The sequence below is a fragment of the Diceros bicornis genome, chromosome 22 (genome assembly GCF_020826845.1).
Source record: "Diceros bicornis minor isolate mBicDic1 chromosome 22, mDicBic1.mat.cur, whole genome shotgun sequence".
Taxonomy (NCBI): domain Eukaryota; kingdom Metazoa; phylum Chordata; class Mammalia; order Perissodactyla; family Rhinocerotidae; genus Diceros; species Diceros bicornis.
The window spans coordinates 23092743-23112069 of NC_080761.1; the positions used below are offsets into that span (position 1 = coordinate 23092743).

Genomic DNA, 19327 nt, shown 5'->3' on the forward strand with positions numbered 1-19327 from the left:
ATCTTCCTCACAAAAAAAAAGAAAGAAAGAAAGAAACCTATGTTTGAGTCTTGGTTCTCATCCCAAATTTGCCTGTCTACCCTCATCTTTATGAAGGAGCCACTAGAGAAGAGTTCCAACTCTTTTTCTGAGATAGAACTGCTTCTCATTTTCCCAGACCTTTGTGATCACTTAGGTAGATGTTGAGGATAGTTTTGGAAGTAAAGCCCCTAAGCAGGACGGCCAAGTAAGTTGAGGCTCTTATGGTGTCTAGTTGGGAAAACTATCAATTAAAGCTTTACCACTTTGCTTTGGGATCACTACTTTAAAGCCCTTCAATGGATGGCTATTCCATATAGGGTGGATATGCAAATTCTTTAACATGTAGATGAAGCTCTCAGTGATCTGGTTTCCATCCTCCAGCATCACCTCCCACCACTTCCCTAGATGTACCTGAATCAGATGGTTTTATGCACCATTACAGATGTTTTCAGCCTTGCCTTTCTTTTATTTTAATCACCATTACTACAACTAGTTCTACACAGTCTAACCAGCTTTACTCAGATGCAACTTGATAGATGCCTTGTCTTGGGCCAATGCCAAGAGCCTATTGCCTACTGTCTTTGATGCTAAGCCTTCTCCACTCATTCCTGGCTTGGGCCTCTGCAGAATCACTCAGCATCCATACAAATGCAACCCAGGAAGGAGGGAGGAGTGGGTAGTCAATGCTGAAGGAGCACATATCTTTGGCCAATGAAGGATGGGAATCTATGGACAAATGCTTCTCCCTTTCTCCCCATCGATGACGGCCCTGAGACATATTTCAACGTGGCTTCTCAGATGTTCCCACAAGATCAAGCAACAATTTAGACACAGCAGTGGCCAAGCCAGTGATGCATCCTTGTATCAGCTCTCTCTCCTTCCTTGCTTTGCTGCCTCTGTCCCACACTTCTGATCCTGGGGATCACATCTCCAAATATACTACTTGCTTATAAGCCTGTATCTTAGACTTCACTTTCTTGAGAATCCTGGGCTGATGGTATCCTACAGGCCAGCCAAGGAGAATCACTTACAGTTCCCTGAAGCTGCCATACTGCTTAATGGCTCCATATTTTGCAGCTCCATCCCCTCATCCTTAAATGCTTCCTCACTCCCTGTCATTCTTGTTGATGAACTCCCACTTATCCTTGAAGACACTTCCAAGGAGAGCTAGCGGCTCCTTTCTGTGTGGTTCCATCATCTCTAGGACTTAACCCTTATTACTTTACTTATTATAATTCTGGGGCAATTATTTGGTGCACAATGCATAGTAGGTACTCAGGAAATGTGGAAAAAATCAAGATCTCAGGGACTCTGTACTATACAACACTTATGACTGCTCCCAGTTCTAAGATGTTTCATCTTCTAACACTGGGGGCTTTAACAAATAAACAAATGTATTAAAGGGGCCTTTACTTATTTATGCTTTAATTTTTGAATGAGTGATCCTTGTCATATTGTGATCTGAGGCCAAGACATCAGCCCACATATAGCTCAAGCCATCAGAGGCCAGGAAAATAGGAAGCTACTCTTCGAGGGCTGAGGATACATGATAGGTGTGCAGACTCCAGCCCCGGAGTTAAACTTATAACTTTTGTTCACTGAAACTAGAAACAGCTAAGAAGAAATTTACTTTCTGCTGGATGCATTTCTATGGATGTCTAAAAATACCATCGGTTTGAATATATCCTTTCCAAGAGAAGACATCCGTCTTTAGTGTGAAGAGTGTTAGGGGTGAGATTATGCTGCTATGTGAAGAACTGTGATTTTCACATATAAGCTGTCACAAGTCGTGTAAGACATGACTGTTCCAGGTCGTGTGTGGTTTCTTAGTATCATGTAGGCTGGGAAACTTGGTGAGGCAGTGGACAGAATATGGCCATTAAAGCCTGACATTCCTGAGATTCAGTCCCTACTCTACCCGTTACTATTGTGTGGCCCTGGAAAGGCACTTCACGTCTCTGAATTTCAGTTTTCTCATCTGAAAAATGGGCATTTTCACTTACTTTACAGGATGTGGTAAGGATGTGTTTATGGACTGAATGTTTGTGTCCCCTTAAAATTTATATGTTGAATCCTAACCCCCAATGTGATGGTATTAGGAGGTGGGGCCTTTGGGAGGTGATTAGGTCATGAGGGCCGAGGTCTCATAAATGGGATTAGTACCCTTTTAAAAGAGAACTCAGAAAGCTCCCTTGCCCCTTCTGCCATGTGAGGACACAGCGAGAAGACTGCCATCTATGAACCAGGAAGCAGGCTCTCACCAGACACTGATTCTACCAGTGCTTTGATCTTGACCTTCGAAGCCTCCAGAACTGTGAGCAATAAATGTTAGTTGTTTAAGCCACCCAGTCTATGGTATTTTTATTATAGCTGCTCAAACTAAGACAGGATGTAAAGGTCCCCCAGCACAGTGCCTGCATGTGGTAAATGTTCCATAAATTATCAATAGCTATTATCATTTCCCTAGTAAAACAACTGTTAAAGTAATTTTAAGAATAGAACGGAAATATCTCAAACCAATGCCATATCTGTAGGTACTCTGGGCACAGAATAGCAAAATTTGCTGCTTCATCTGCATTGTTGTGCATAGGAATAAAAAGATATAACCTATAAAAGATTTTATTTAGTTAGAAAATTGAAAAGTGTCTTGAGAATCTTTCAAATTGTATTGAAACTGGTGAAATAAAGAATGGAGAAGAGGGCAGACCATAGAAGCAATTTACTGAAAAAAAATCAGAATTCTCTGTGTTGTGCACCAGAGAATTTCATTTAATGTATTTGCTTGGAATAAATATTGAGCACACTAAGAAGCTGTGGCATTATAATTTTTGCTATGAAGTTTCACCCCAGCCAGCTGAAACATCCTTCAAAGTTTTCAAAGAGACAAAGCAAACATAATCATATCATTTTCTTTAAACACAGCCATACCAGTTAACTAACGTGTGCCCCTACAAACCAGGAAAAATGTAAATAAAAGACCAAAATTATGAGTAATGGAATATTTACTGCATGTACTTTTTGGGTATATGGGGAAGAGGTAGAATGTGGTCTACAAGTTAAACAAGTTCAAGTTGTTTAGCATAAAGATGTGAGGAGCAGGACAAAGGTTAACTGGTCAGCCATTTTATGTAATAGGAGTTTACCCAGCTCCTTCAATGCTTGGCACTCTGCCTAACGCCAGGGAGGGGTTCTGTTACGGGCTGAATTGTGTCCTTCCAAAATTCACACCTTAGAGCTCTAACCCCAGTACCTCAGAATGTGACTGTATTTGGAGGTAAGGCCTTTAAAGAGGTAATTAAGTTAAAATGGAGTTGTTATGGTGGGCCCTAACCCAATATGACTGGTGTCCTTACAAGAAGAGATTAGGACACAGACAACAAGACCGAGGGATGACCATGTGAGGACACAGTGAGAAGGGGGCCATCTGCAAGCCAAGCAGAGAAGCCTCAGAATAAAACCAACCCTGTCGACACCTTGATCTTGGACCTCTAGTCCCCAGAACTCTGAGAAAACAAATTTCTATTGTTTAAGCTGCCCAGTCTGTGGTATTTTGTTACGGCAGCCCTAGCAAACTAATACTGACTCCAAAGACCTGCCACTCAAGTTATTTATAATCCAGTTAGGAAGATAAAATGGATAGGAACATAGAAAGATTAAGTAGACTAGACTGGCATGGGAGTGACTGAAGTGGCAGCAACAGCCACTGCCACCAACAATAAAAATATCAAGGAAGGAGATGTCATGGAACCCAGGAAAGGAGAAGGGACATTTCCTACAAATGCTGTGAGAGTGGCATCAAAATAACATCATCATAATTACTGGCCACTCCTTTCAGTCTGCTTTGCTGGATCTTCCTCTTCTCTCTGACCTCTTAACTTTGGAGTTCCCCAAGGCTCAGCCCTTCGTCCACTTCTGGGTCTACAAGCACTCCCTTGAAGATCTCATCCAGTCACATGGTTTTAAATACAATCCATATGCCATGAATTTTCAGCTAAGACGTCTTTCCTGAACTCCAGACTGCCTACTTGACACCTCCACTTGAATATCTATTAGGTATTTCAAATGTAACATATTTAAAACTGAGTTCCTGATCTTCCCAACAAATCTATCCACTCAATCTTTTCTATTTAGTTGTTGACAACTGCATTCTCCAGTTGCTCAGGTCAAAATTGTTGAAATCATCCTTGATTCCTCTCTTTCTCTCATACCCATATATAATCCATCTAGAAATTCTGCAGGATCCATTTTCAAAATATATCTAGAATGTGACGACTTTTCACTACCTCCATTGCTACTATCCTGGTCCTAGCCACTGTCATTGGTAAATCCACCGTCGTTGTAAATTCACCATCATAGGTCACCTGCATTATCCTCCTAACTGGGCTCTCTGATTTCACTCTTGCCCCACTTCCACCCCCAGTCTCTTCTCAACATAGCAGCCAGAGTGATCCTTCCCAAGCCAGGTTAGAGCACTTCTCTCCTAAACTCAACACTCCCCAGTGTCCTCCATTTCAGGTAAAGTAAAATCCAAAGTCCTTCTAATTAATGACAAAGTCCTCCAGGGTCTGGCCTACTATTACTTCTCTGATTTCATTTCCTAGTACTCTCTCTCTAGCTCACTCTGCTTAGCTAAGCCAGCCTCCTTGCTGTTCCTGGGACACATTGAGCATGTTTCCACCTAAAGGGCTTTGCACTGGCTGTTCTCTCTACTTGGAACACTTCTTCCTAGATACACCCTTGGCTAGCTACCTCAACTCCTTCAAGGTTACCTTCTCAATGAGTTCTATTGTGACACTCCTATTTAGATTAGCTAACTTCACCCACATCCTCCTCCCAATTCCCAAGCTCCCTTGCCCTACTCTATTTTTTTCTGCAGCAATTACCACCTTTTAACATACTACATAATTTATAATTAAGTATAGTGTTTATTGTCTGTCTCTAACTACTAGAATAGAAGTTCCATGAGGGCAAATAATTGTTTTGTCTGCTTTATTCACCTGTGTTTCCCAAGTACCTAAATGGCACCTGGTACGTAGTAGATAGTCAGTAAATATTTGTTGAATGAAAGAACAGATGAATAATAGAGCATTAATTGAGTATTTATTATATACCAGGTCCTACCCTTAGTATGTTTTATATATTGTCTCATTTAAATGTCACCACAATCTACAAGATAGGTATTAATTATTCCTACTATACAGACAAGGAAAATGAGATTGACAGGAGTTCAAAGGTGGAACTGAGACTTGAATCCAGGCAGTCTAATCCCAAAGCTCTCAGTTTGTAAACTCAACCATCCTTTGAAGTAGGTAAATAGGTAAGTAGCTATAATTATTCTTATTTTCTAGATGACATAACTAAGACTTAGAGATTTTAAGTAACTTTCTCAAGGTTTCATACCTAGTGAGTGGGGAACCTTGACTCCAAAGTTCATGGGTCTGTTATAACCCTGGCCTGGTAACGCTCCTTGCTCTTTTCAGAGACGCTTTCCCTCCACTGCTTACTATTTTTGCTTTTCCTTCTCTTCCATATCCAAGACATTCCATGGCCTGTTACCCAGAAAATTCCCCTGTGGTAGACCACCACAGCATAGCCCTCTTTGAGGGTACCTCTTCTCAGCTCTGTTATTGCTAGCCTTCTTGGTGTCCCTGAGAAATGGAAGAAAAGCTATCAACCCTCTCCCCAGAAAAATGTACATACATACATCATGATTACAATGAACTCCAATGAAAGCTGATTCATTCTTGACCTTTCTCTACTCCTCTTGTAATAAAAAGATACCTCCCCACTATCCCATTTTCTAGGAGTCTTGCAATAAATGGTTAATTATTCTTATATGCATCAGTGAAGGCTTATACATTCATTTATTCATTCCATAGATATTTTGGAGGATCTATAGTGTACAAGGTACACTATTAAGCCCTGTGAGGATTCAAAAACACGTTTGACAGTACCTTGCCCTCGACATTGCCAATCAGAGCCAATGAGACTCAATTTTTGTACTTTTATTTGAGTTACCTCTTTCCACTAGATTTTATATTAAAAGACCTGGAGCTGCTGCAGCCATATTGCTACCATGAAAGGAGAGCCCATCTAAGATTGGAGCAAACCCAGAAAAACAAGAGCAGAGAGGTAGACAGAGAGAGAGAATCTAAGACTGGCTCCTGGTGACACAGTTTTATCCCCTGCATCAAGTAGTGCCTGAAGTTAGCCCTAAAATGGATTTTGTCTATTACAAAAGGCAATAAACTATTCCCAACTAAAATAGTCTTAACATATAAAGTTTTTCTAATTATGTTTTTAACTTCCTGGTCTTCTAGAGATAGCCTCATATACTCTTAGAGCTCCCTTTGAATCTTCTACTCAGTGCTGGCAGTGGGAATCTGGTCCACATTATGATCAATGCTGAATCTCTTCAACACCACCCCTTACTGAAGCAACACTGTCCCAGAATCTGCTGAAGCAGCAAGAAGGAAAGAAAGGTCAGCGGTAGGACCAAGCTGCACATCTTCTTCTTAGTCGGGCAAGAGTGCATTAGTATCTGAGGCCAGATGGATGCTCACTGGGAAGATGGCTGGAACCAAGTGTTCTTGAAAGCACTCAAGCCAAAACTGCCAGGTGGAACCCAAGCAGAAAATTTTTGTGGGTTGTACCTCTGTAGAGTTAAGTGCTAAGGGAAGAGTCGGTAGTCACAGGATATTAGCCAGAGAGTACACTGCCAGAAATGCAGTGGTTCCCAAAACAGCCAGTATTTAGATATCTATCATAACAGAGGACATTCAGTAGTCAAGAGAGAATTTAAAATAGCACCAAATATTTTAAAAGTTCTTTTCTTTTAATGCCTCCTCCACTCACCGTGACTAAAGGATCATAAAGATGAGGGGTAGGGAAGGGAGTGAAACAAAACAAATGAAAGAACACAGAGTTTCCTCAAACTATGAGTTAGGCCCACGCTGAGGGAAAGAGAGATGATTCGACTGAATGAGAAACTGAAGTTTTGATTTGAATTGGACTTTTTAACGTATGTGAATTACATGACTGCTCTGATACCTCAACAGGACTGGGAAGCTATGGGATCTGCCAAGGGGTGGAGAAGGGAGAATTTTTTAGGGTATATTTGAAGAGAGTGTTGGAAAGAAAAAATAAAGCCATTCCTGAGTGCACCTGACCAAGTTTAGCCAATTCAACAAACAGGTTATACTGTAGGTTGCTCTGTGGGGGTATTCTACAGACTTATCTTGAGGTAGGCCACCAGGGACAGAACTAGGCAACTCACCTTTGTATTTACTGTCATAATGGCTTCTCTCTAAGGACCCATGAGGAAATATCTCTATGAGATTAGTATCAGGTGGTTCTGCTTCTCTGGACCAAATACTGTGCTTCTATCCAACTGGTAGACCAAGTGAAACTGAGAGTGCCAGTGAGAAAGGTCTATTCTGCAGGGAGTATTTTATCACTGACACTGTTTACAATTGCTGACACATGGTGATAATGAGAAGTAAATCAACTTTCAGTCTGTTTTATTGTATAGATAAAATGTACCTCCTTATTTCCTATACCCCTTGGTGGACTGCTTCACCTGTTTTTATCCTAAGAACACTATGAATGAATCATATTTCATAGATGAATTTTCCATCTTTGTTCAGCTGCTAGAAAGCATAGAGTCAAACGTGTCCATCTCCTCCCCTGTCTGCCAGCACATTTTCTATAGTAGGCCTCAGTCCTGGCTCCAGCTTAGATCACCACATTTTTTTTTTCACTTTTGTCTCTTTCTCTTTTATTTATTTATTTATTTATTTATTTTTTTTTGTGAGGAGATCAGCCCTGAGCTAACATCCGCCAATCCTCCTCTTTTTTTTTTTTTGCTGAGGAAGACGGCCCTGGGCTAACATCGGTGCCCATCTTCCTCCACTTTATATGGGACGCCGCCACAGCATGGCTTACCAAGCAGTACTTCGGTGCGCGCCCGGGATCCGAACCAGCGAACCCCGGGCCGCCGCAGCGGAGCGCGCGCACCCAACCGCTTGCGCCACCGGGCCGGCCCCTCTTTCTCTTTTATTTTTAAACCTACTTCTAATTAAATTATCTTTGTGTGCATATCTTTGTAAGCCCATTTAAATCCTTTTTGCAACAAGATATGTAAGCTATTGGGCCGGCCCCGTGGCTTAGCGGTTAAACGCATGCACTCTGCTATTGGCGGCCCGGGTTCGGATCCCGGGTGCGCACCGATGCACCGCTTCTCCGGCCATGCTGAGGCCACGTCCCACATACAGCAGCTAGAAGGATGTGCAGCTACGACATACAACTATCTACTGGGGCTTTGGGGAAAAAAAAAAGGAAGAGTATTGGCAATAGATGTTAGCTCAGAGCCAGTCTCCCTCAGCCAAAAAACAAAACAAAACAAAAACAACCAGATATGTAAGCTATATAATAAACAGAAAGAATGATTTTAAATTTACATATTGCATTATCTATCCCATGTGTGTAGAATCACGTGTTGTTCATTCTAGACACAAGACAGCAATTTGCACATTTCAAAATGCAGTAAACGCCCCCTAGAATGTTATTTTAGAAGGTTTCCTTAGGAAACAGCACCACGTGGCATAACTCACCTACCCCAGTAGTGTGATCTCCCTTTGGTCCTGTGTAGGAGGTAGGAGTTTCTCCCCTCCTCCTGTGCCAGCTGCTCCGGTTTCTTCTCTCCTGAGTAAATGCACATTCATCTTGTTCGAAAGTACACTCTCCAGGTGGAGGCGGCATCCTCTCTGCAAGGAAACAGCAGGTGTTGCGATTGCTGAGGCACTTTATTTATTTATTTATTTATTATTTTATTTATTTATTTATTTTGTGAGGAAGATCAGCCCTGAGCTAACATCCATGCTAATCCTCCTTTTTGCTGAGGAAGACCGTCTCTGAGCTAACATCTATTGCCAATCCTCCTCCTTTTTTTTTTTATTCCCCAAAGCCCCAGTAGATAGTTGTATGACTGAGGCACTTTCAATGAATATGTATCCACAGCTCGCTGGCAGCCCACTCTGCATGCATGAGTGTCATCTGGCCATATGCCATGCACATGGAGAGGCAGCCCCCTCCCTGGCAGCCCACCTATGCCAAGCTCTTGTCTCCAGCTAGAGTCTGGACTCTACCATGGATCTTGCCATATAGGTAGAGAACAATCAGATATCTAGATCCAAAAGTATCAGGATACTTTGAGAAAGAAACTTTCTCTGACTTGTGAATTTATTTGTGCTCATGAGCTTACAAAGCTCTGAAAATTGAAGGTATATCATCTTTATGGAAATATGGAAAATAATAAAACTGCACAATGCAGGAGCTTTCTTCAGAAATCCAGGATTAGTGAAGGGAATTCTCAGAACAACTCTAGTTGTTTGGAGGAAGGAGAGAATGTGAGAGAACTAAATGTGCTTCTGGAGGTATTGCCCAATTTCTATGGAGCAAATTACTTCATTTTTCTGTGCCTCAGCATTCTCATCTGTAGTGTGGGAATATTAACGGTTTCCACCTCATGGGGTTGTGAGGACTAAATGAGATGATGTTTGTAAAGTATTTAGAACACAATGTTCTCAATAAATATTAGAACTTGGTGTTTTGCTACCTAGAGCCTTTTTTTCCATTTCCAAAAACAAATGTTTATGTCTTTGGATGCTGTCTTCAATAACTCTAGTAATTATTATTATTAGAATGGTGCTACCTGTCAACTAATTGGGGACTTCTCCTTTAGCTGAACTTGGCTGTATTTCCCTACATTTAGATTCTTAGCAAATTTCTCTAATAAACAGCCTGTCTTTTACATCTCTTGCATGAAAATTATTTTACTTCATCTTATTTTACATACAATACAAGCTCCTGAAGGCTCATTCCCTTGCTATAGCTGGAGTGTAGAGATTTTTCTATTAGTCTTCTTTGTGTTGTCCTTGCAGTGCCTTGCAAATCAAGGGACTAAAAACAAATTGCCTTTTAATTAAATAAACATAGAGATTATTCTCCAGTGCCAGACTGACACCACAATTTACCTGTTTGTTAAAGAAATGGATACCCCATGATTTAGGATGCCGTAGTAATTAGTAGAGAGAGACCAATGATCTGGGTTGAGGGATGCACCATTTTCTCATTAGACATAATGTCTAACACATAGCCACCATATTTATTTTGTCACTATCATCAATGCTTGGTCCATTGTTCCACCGTCATTTAATTCACTTAGAAAATATTTATTATCATTAAAAATTACATGTTTAGTATAGTATTTGTATAGTAACAATTTCATCAATATTGATCGAAAATCTACATTTCATGTCAGACAACAACAATAGTAATTATAATAGAAGGTATTTGTTTTTAAAGCACTGTTTTGTGCCAGGTCCTATGCTAGAGAATTTATATATATTATCTCCAACTTTAGGGTAGGTATTACTACCTCTCTTATAGATGAGGATACAGAGGTCAAGTCATATGTTCAAAGTCACATACTGCATTCGAGCCATCATTTCTAAATTCCAAAACTTACTACATAGCTCTATAGAGAGGCACTTGCGGCAAGAAAAGCAAAGGATAGACTAGCCCAGATTAAATGTATATGGTATGTTCTTAGAGAAACGAGCTATGCGCTGTATAGGCCAGGGAGACAGAGAGAGCTGAAATGATGGCCATCTTACCTGGAGACCAGCAGCTTCCCAATTCTATTGTAATGTCATCCAAGGCTACAAGTCCACAGTCCCAAAAACTTTTGCATAGGCTCATGAAAACCACCTGCAATTCAGAAAAATATAACTATGAATTCTGTTAACTGAAAATTGGAAACGCTTACAACCTAAGATTTACTTAAGCAAGACAGGTGTGCATAAGCAAACTACAGACACTTCTTCATTGTCCACATGAACTACAGATCACAGTGGCGTGAGTAATGGTTAACCATCTACATACGGCCCTAGAATTACTTCTATTATTTTCTTAAGCAGAGTCAAGCTCATAATGATATATTGTGTATACTAATACAGAAATTAGCTTGCATTCTTTAAAGAATTGAAAGAGGAAAGCAAGAGGTTAACTGGGTGACAGAGGACAATCCATCAGGTTTTAAATATTTTCCCCAGATAACCCACGAAGTGTATTCAGAGTTGACGGTATTCCAAGCATTTTTACAAACATTTCCAGTACAAACACTATTGACTTTTCGGAAATGACTTTCTGGCAATGCCATTCATATTGTGAACAAAGTCCCAGTGATTTGCCATCTGGAGACTTATGTTCTATTTCCAAAGAAAAGATCTATGTCCCTGGATGGTAATGCTAATAAAAGCCCTAAACACAGTTATTTTATCAGGCCAAACATTTTTACTGTTGTGTGTGAAAGAAATACAAATCCACATCATAAATTATTTAATTCATTGTGCAAGAGAGATAGAGAGGAAAGTCTTAGATTTCTTTTCATTAGGCCAATTCTAAAGTCTCCTTTTCACATATAGGATGAGCAAAGAGCACTTTTCAAAACACTTATATGATTTTCACTGTACTTCACAGTTTACAAAGCTGCTTCACATGTATAACCTAATGTTTAATGAGCACAGGGTCAATCACTCCATGTTCAATCCCTTAAATATAAATCTTAATTCAAACAAAGACAAAGAGAGATAAAACAGAAACTAAAATCCAAATTATGAATAATGAGAACATTTGATTTTTTTAGGTTCTAATGCTCGGTATGTTATGTCTTCAATTTACCTGTGCTATCAGTAGAATCCCTTTGCTCTTTGACAGTCAGAGCGATCAGAATAGAGAATTTATTTAAAAAGAAACTTTAAAATCACAACAGTTTACCACTATGCAAAATATAAAATGTCTAAAGCCAATATCTTCAGAATAATTACTAATTGTAAGATGTGTGAAAGTCTACTTGGACTGTACCCATATTGCTTTAAATTATAAAAAGGATAGTTTGGAGATATAACAATACATAACTATACATATTTACAAGGAACAAAATAAACGGGGGTCTTTTTTGTTTTTTTTAACCTCTGTTAATTTTCTCATCTTTTTAAACCATCTTTTTCTCATCATTTTTTAAACCATCTGTTTAAAGATGAAATTCTAGAGATTATCTGAATATGTACAATATTTTACTTGCAAGATTTATGCCTGGGAACTTATTCCCATTTGCAAAGCAAAGGTTTATGTCATCAGCTTTGAGTGCAGGGACATTTTATCAGCAATTTTTATTGTTATATGGGAAGGAAGAGTAATCTGTCTCATAACTCATTGAATTAATTATGCTGCAGAGAGAACAGTCTTGACTTTCCTTTTGGCGGCTTTAAAGTCAATTTTTCACATGAATAATGAAAAACTTTTTCAAAATGAATCTCTGGTAGTGAAACGATTCACCGTGTAAATCATTACCTGAATAAGACTCAAACATTTGGCATGTAAATGTATTCTAAAGAGGAGAAACATTAACGTGCTTTCATATGTTTACTACAGCATTATTTTCTGATGACCATAAAACCAAGCAAGCAAGCAAGCAAACAAATGAAACAACCCAAAATTTCAAAAATAGAGGAAATAGATAAACTATGGTACCACAATCTAAGAAATAGGCAATCATTAGCTCTGAGAGCTTGTAAATATTATTTAGTAGTACACAAAAATATTCCTCTCATAATGTTAGGTAAAAAAAGCTGGTTATAATAGATAAAATAAGATAAATTATATCTAACTCATCTAAAAATACATAGAAAAAACCTTGAAAATTTACCAAATTTATAACAACTATATTAGGCTCACAAAATTATTGGTATTAAACAGACTTTCCCCTTATTTTCTAAACATTCTTTCATTTTGTTATATTTATAATTGAGAAAAAAAGAAAAAGGAATCAGGATATCTATAGCTAAGATGTGGAATAATGAGTTCGTGTTTCCTAGATTGGCATTGTACATGATAATGGCCATGAGGACATGTGGCTGTTTAAATTAAAATAAGCAAAATTAAAAATTCATTTCTTTAGGATGAATTAGCCATTTGCACTAGCCACATGTCAAGTGCTCAATAGCCACAGATAGCTAGTGGTCAACTGAATTGGACATAGCAGATACACAACATTTCCTCATTGCAGAAAGTTCCATTGGATAGAGCTTCCTGGCTCCTTTTGGGCATTCCAAACAATTTGTGAACTGCCACAGTGGGTCAAGTGAAATGCTAAAGATGTTCTGGACAACAGGAGGCCATTAGGTTGTTCCTATCTTAGAACTCCTTCCACACTTAGAATATGAGCCAGACCATATGTTGTTCTGTCTGATAAAGGATCCACAAAGTTGGCCAGCTATGGACTAGATTCAAACAGTGGCCTCAAACCTCAAATCTGTTTGGCAGTTGTCTATCAGCATTCCAACGCACAAAAGAAATATGACAAGATCAGCTTGTTTGGTCTGACACATTGGATTTTCCACTCTGCTATTAATAATGCTCATAATGTCAGCTTCTATTCTTGTGCCGCCATCTTACATTTTGAGGGCTAATTGAGGTGGAGCGGTTATGTTAGTGTAGTCCGTGACTGGGCAAGCTAATGTCTGGGCCTGGTTGACACAGAGCAAAGGGAAAGCCAAACATCTTGGTTTGTTCTTAAGAACTCTGTGCCTGGGTCCAGTTAAGAATGTGACAAGAAGGGAATTAGACATACTCTAAATTCTTGAGGGAATTAACCTCTTGTTTATTTAGGGATCTTTTTTAAAAGGGTGTTTATTTCATTTTAAGCAGTATTTCCAAGCAAGTGGAGTATCTCTATAGACTGGAAAAAAATTCTTAGGCAATTTGAATGTATATTAATATCTATTTGAGAGCAGAGGAGATGAGGGACAAAGTAAAATAATATCCCTAGACAGGTGCTCCTGATTTTATGCAAATCTCTTAAGAGTTAGGGGCAAACTGGATTTGTGTAAATCAACTTGCTTTAGTGCAGTAAAGGTTCCAGTCCTTAGGTACTGGTGACACTTTAAAAGTTTCGTTTTGACAGAGAATACTCATTGTTAAGGAAACTTACCTAGACTAACTTTGGAAACACAAAGAGGCAGTGAATGGAGAGCTATGTAAACATATTTGCAAACAAATCATTTTAAATACAGTCAAGAAGGATCAACAATATTACTTTTTGTTGTACTAAAAACAGACATGGCACATGCTCATTTATCTACAGCAGAGTGTTCCAGTCTCAGCACTATTGATATCTTTGGCCAGATAACCTTTTTTTTTTTTTATTGTGAGGAAGATTTGCCCTGAGCTAACATCTGTTGCCAGTCTTCCTCTTTTTGCTTGAGGAAGATTCGCCCTAAGCTAACATCTGTGCCAGTCTTCCTCTATTTTGTATGTGGGTCACCGCCACAGCATGGCTGCTGACAAGTGGTGTATGTCTGTGTCCGGGAACTGAACCCAGGCCACCGAAATGGAGCACGCCAAACTCAACCACTAAGCCATGGGGCTGGCCCCAGATAATTCTTTATTGTGGGGACTGCCTCGTGCATTGCAGGATGTTAAGCAGCAACCCTCATCTCTACCCACTAGATACCAATATTATCCCCAAGTTATGTCAATCAAAAATGTCTCTAGACATCGTTAAATGTTCCTTGGGAGGGAGAGGCAAAATCTCCTCTGGCTGAGAACCACTGGTCAAGGGTGGTAGAAAACTGCCGTGTGGATTTTAAAACCCCACTTACTCAATTCCTATTATATGTAGTGCCTGTGCTAAGCACTTTCAGATTTGTTACCTCATTTTTGGGCTCACTGTTGATTTCAACCTATTTATTCTCCCCAGTCGGAACAAAACAATTGTTTCTGTTTTAAAAGTGGACTAGATTGTGTTAGTTTTCTCTTCCTCTGCACATCCCTGGGTGGTGGTTCTAACAAGCAAAGAAATATCCTCAAGCTCTGGAAACAAAAGGCAGAGGAGCAAAAAAACAAGGGAGACAGACACTCAAGCTGAATAACCATCCCCGAGATGATCAAGGCTTTACTGTTCCAATTTCCTGCTTGAGAAAACTGCAAATAGTCAAAGGGCAATCAAATCTCTTCTTTGTTTTCATTCTTCTCCCTTTCAAAAAAGGATGATCTACTCTCTCAAGACAACACAATGACAGGCAGCAGATCCTAAAAGGTAACTGAGCAGCCTTTCCTCATAGAATATAATTTTAACTCTCTTCTAAAGTTTTTTTTGTAGGGGAGTGCAGTGGGGTGGAGAGAGGGTCTATATAAAAATCTAGCCACAAGGTTGTGCTAGTCAGAGGGTCTAGGCTGCCCCTAGGCCTGGAAAAGTCCATAAAAATTCCTGATTGAAGCACCCAGAAAAGAAAAAGTAGAGAAACAGATGTCAGGAACTTATTTTCGCAAACCAAATCAGGTTGGATTTTTAAAAGAATTAGGGTTACTAATTTCAACTTGGTGAACTGTCACAGTTTAAGGGCTACCCAACAGAATGAACAGGATTTTGCTGAGGGAGGGAGGAAATCGAGCTTTGCAGGGAGCCGTGGCATATACAACCACAAATCTTTGCTGTGCAGTTAAAAAGAATTGTATGCAAGAGCTCAACACTGGCCAAATTGACTGGTTTTTCGCTGTCTTTTAAAGTAGTTTCCATGGCCTGCTTGAGGGACATTGTTGGCTAGGTTTTGGGTTAATCCACCATCTACTTTACCAACAGAATAGTCCCAGTTTGGCCTATAATTAGTATGTGAATGACAGTTTCCATAAATGGCCTTCTATTTTCACATAGAAACATTTCAATCCTATGCCAACAATACCATAAATTACCCACGTTCACAAAATAAACCTAGTAAGGTTCTTGTTATAAGCAGTGGACCTCAACAATTTACCAGAGGGTTTGATTCTGGGTTAAATTTAACTTTTCTTCAGATGAGGTTAAAATCCTTTGAAATCATTTGTGCAGATAAATTTGGATATGGAGGCTACAGAGTTGGTGGAATAATTATTCACAAAACTACTATAATCCAGTCAGTGAAATTCCAGAGCCCTTCATTAAGATACTATTGACATAATTGCAGGATATACTATATAATGCAATTGCATTCATTTAACTGTTTGGTAATAAGTTGTAATAGAATTTTTAAAATACAAAAACATAAAGCAAAACAAAACGAAAATTCCAATATTAACTCACTTGGCTAAAGAGGTGGAATTTTCACAGACCCCTAACGACAGGCTGAGTGAAGCTTTATCTAGAAAAATGAGTATGAGACTTGAGCATTTTTAGAATCCCAGCCATGTTTTGAGAAATAGTTGCTAAGTTGTAACAGCATGCCTCCTACAGAAACTATATTTGGTCTTCAGATCCCACAAATGGCAGAATGACCATATGTTTTTAAATAAGTCTTTAGCTGACCAACACTTTCTCTTCTTAAAAGACCCATCTGTTTTGTTTTTTCTTTCTTTAAAGATTTATCTGATTTAATTCAACTTTTGGCTTTGACAAGCAACAAAGATTGAGCAGCTTCCAGCTTTTCCCAGTATGAGTCTTTCTGCTCGTAGAAGCCTTCTGTTCTGGGATAGAGGGCACACTGTGGTAGACTTGCAGATCTATGGCCAAATTTTTTCATTGCTATTTTTGTGGTAAATATCCAGATCTCTCAGCTCACTGATTTCAGAAATCTGCATTATTTTCAGATCTTTTGGTCACTGTAAAGGGAGGGGAGAGTCCAGAAGAGACCTCAGAATCAGTAATTTTTGAGGAAAACGCCCAGAGACCCTGTGATATAAGTTCAAGGTCGCACGATAGCTGTAGACCCAGACATGAAACATACTCTGAATCTCTGATAGAGCATATTACATTTTATCAACCTGCTCATTTTCTCCTTTTTGCTTTAGGTATTTAAAAATATGATTCTGAGAGGCGTGATCTTGAAACTCCCCAATTAATAGCAGTGGACCAAATATGCTTGACCCATGTTTACAACCAGCTTCCTGTCATTTTTGCCTTATGTCTGTTTATAGAGTTTTCGGTCACCTGGCACCAGAACCTGAATCTTACATAGATCATGGCTGAATTTCAGGACTGGCAAATGCTGAAATCTCTCCTGTGTGTGTCCCCTCACCCCATTGTGTCCCTCTCCTCCTTAGCTGATGACCTTATATCCTGCTCCACACAGAAAATGTAGGCCCATTGCAAAGAATCCCTTCAACTCCCCACATCCAACACCTGCAATCTTATCTTCATTTGCACCCATTTTCATTTCTTTTCCTTTGTTTAAGAGCAAGGTCTGTCTGACTCCCAAGTTCATGCTCTTCTCATTGTGGGACAAAGATGACTAATCCTGCACAGTTAATATTGAGGATCCACATGGGAAATAAACCTGAAAAGCCTCAGAAAAAACGAAGATTAGACAAAGGTGAGATGGTATCATTTCTAGTGTTTTAGACTCTAATTCCACACCCTAATAATGAAGACATTATTATATATAGTTATCTGATAAACCTTTCATCATCACTGAAAGAAAATAGGAATGAATGCCTTCCTGCTTTTTATATACTCTCCTCAGGGGACAGGTGGTCTGAAAAAATAATGCTGAGTAGACATACAGTGTGGTTTATCTCTGACCCACCTCCCATAGGGGGATCCCTAATGATCAATTTAATTGTCATGTCCAAGGATGGACATCATAACACAGAGCTGTTATTGGGGCTCACTTGGAAGGAGATATAAAAATGTCAATCCTACCATAAGACATGCAGAATGCAATCAATAAACAGCAAAAAAAGGAAGAATCTAGGTCTTTGTCTTGACCCTCAAGGGCTCACTCCTGCTCTAGATGAACTTCTCCTGGGTCAGGAGAAGACAGCAGACACTCTAGCAATGTCCTGCTAATACCCAAACAGGAAAACGGACTTTGTCATACTCATGTCTGAGACATAGAGACAGTTATGGCCTTATTTTCTTTGATTCCCAAGGCAAAGTGTAGATCTTTGACTTGATGAAGAGCTGTGACTTAAAGCTTACAACATGCTAACCCCTTTTTAGCTATGTCACAACTTATTTGACCAATCCCTACTGATAGCTAATTGGGCAGTTTCCAGTTTCTCAGTATTACAAACAGTGCTGTGATGAATATTGGTAGCTAAATCTTTGTACATAACCATGATTATTTCCTTATGACAAATCCCTAGAAATAGAATTGTTATGTTAAAAGGTATGCATGTTTGGGGGCTTTCTTTTTTGATACATGCAATTGAATTGTCATCTAGAAATATATCAATTTACCCTCACACTAGAGCTGATGGGAATCCTTATTTCCCTGCATCCTCACCTCTTTGGGGTAATGTTTAATATATATATGTTTTATATACATATTCATATATAAAACTCATATATATACACACATGTTTTATATATTTTTTGGTTTAAAAGGAAAGATTTTTTAATTGATAAACTGAACAATACAAACAGTATATAGTATGACTACAGCTACTAATACAAACATCACACTCCACAGTATTATATTTTTAAAATATTTTTATCCATTTGAGAGACAAATGTGCTATTTTATTTTCAAAATTTCTTTGATTACAAATAAGGTTGGATATATTTGTGCATTATTTTCCAATAGTATTTCTTTTTTTTTGACTTGCCTGTATATATCCATTGCCCATTTTCCTATTCCTTAGTTCACCTTTTGATTATTGATTTATTAGGGTAAATTTATATATTAAATGTATTAAGAGTTTGTCACATATTTTGCAAACTGTTTTTCTGGCTTGGCATTTGCCTTTCAGATATGTTTATTAGGCAATCCTCATTTGGAGAATGAAACTAAGGGAGAACCAAATGTGTTGGTTTGAAGACTGAGATGAAAGAAGAAGGCCACACGTAGTGATGAGTCCTTGAGCATTGTATAGATACACAGGCAACCTGACAGTGAACAGAAAACAGAAGCTCACAGCCCATCAGTGGTGTGATGGAAGATGCCATAGGGAAGTGGCTTGTGGACTATCTAGAGAGAGACTTCTACTGGAGGTGAGCACTGAAAAGACAGAGCAGAAAATATCCAGAGAAATTCATACAAGAAAGGAGGAAAAAGATGGAGATATCTATGCAAAAGGAAATAGAGTATTCTTCCCTGAGTGAAAGTAGAGAGTCTTTATTAATGTGTGAATAGCCAATTTACAAGTAAGTGTATTAAGCTTATAGCTATAGAGTCTAGCAAATATTACCTGGACCTCAAATATCAACTATGAGCTCAGAAAACCAGAAGATCCCCAGAGAATCTCAACGCGAGTATCAAAATATAATGTT

At 38.9% G+C, this 19327-nt stretch overlaps 1 protein-coding gene across 1 annotated transcript in view; it reads right to left on the reverse strand.

The window, feature by feature from the left end:
* The window catches only part of MAMDC2 (MAM domain containing 2), a 163463-nt gene that overhangs the window by 25849 nt on the left and 118287 nt on the right, over window positions 1-19327 (reverse strand). The window contains exons 10-11 of the mRNA XM_058565691.1: window positions 10698-10791; window positions 8634-8786 (exon numbers count right to left, since the gene is read on the reverse strand). Coding sequence (XP_058421674.1) covers window positions 8634-8786; window positions 10698-10791 — 247 coding nt within the window. The remainder of the gene's footprint in view (window positions 1-8633; window positions 8787-10697; window positions 10792-19327) is intronic.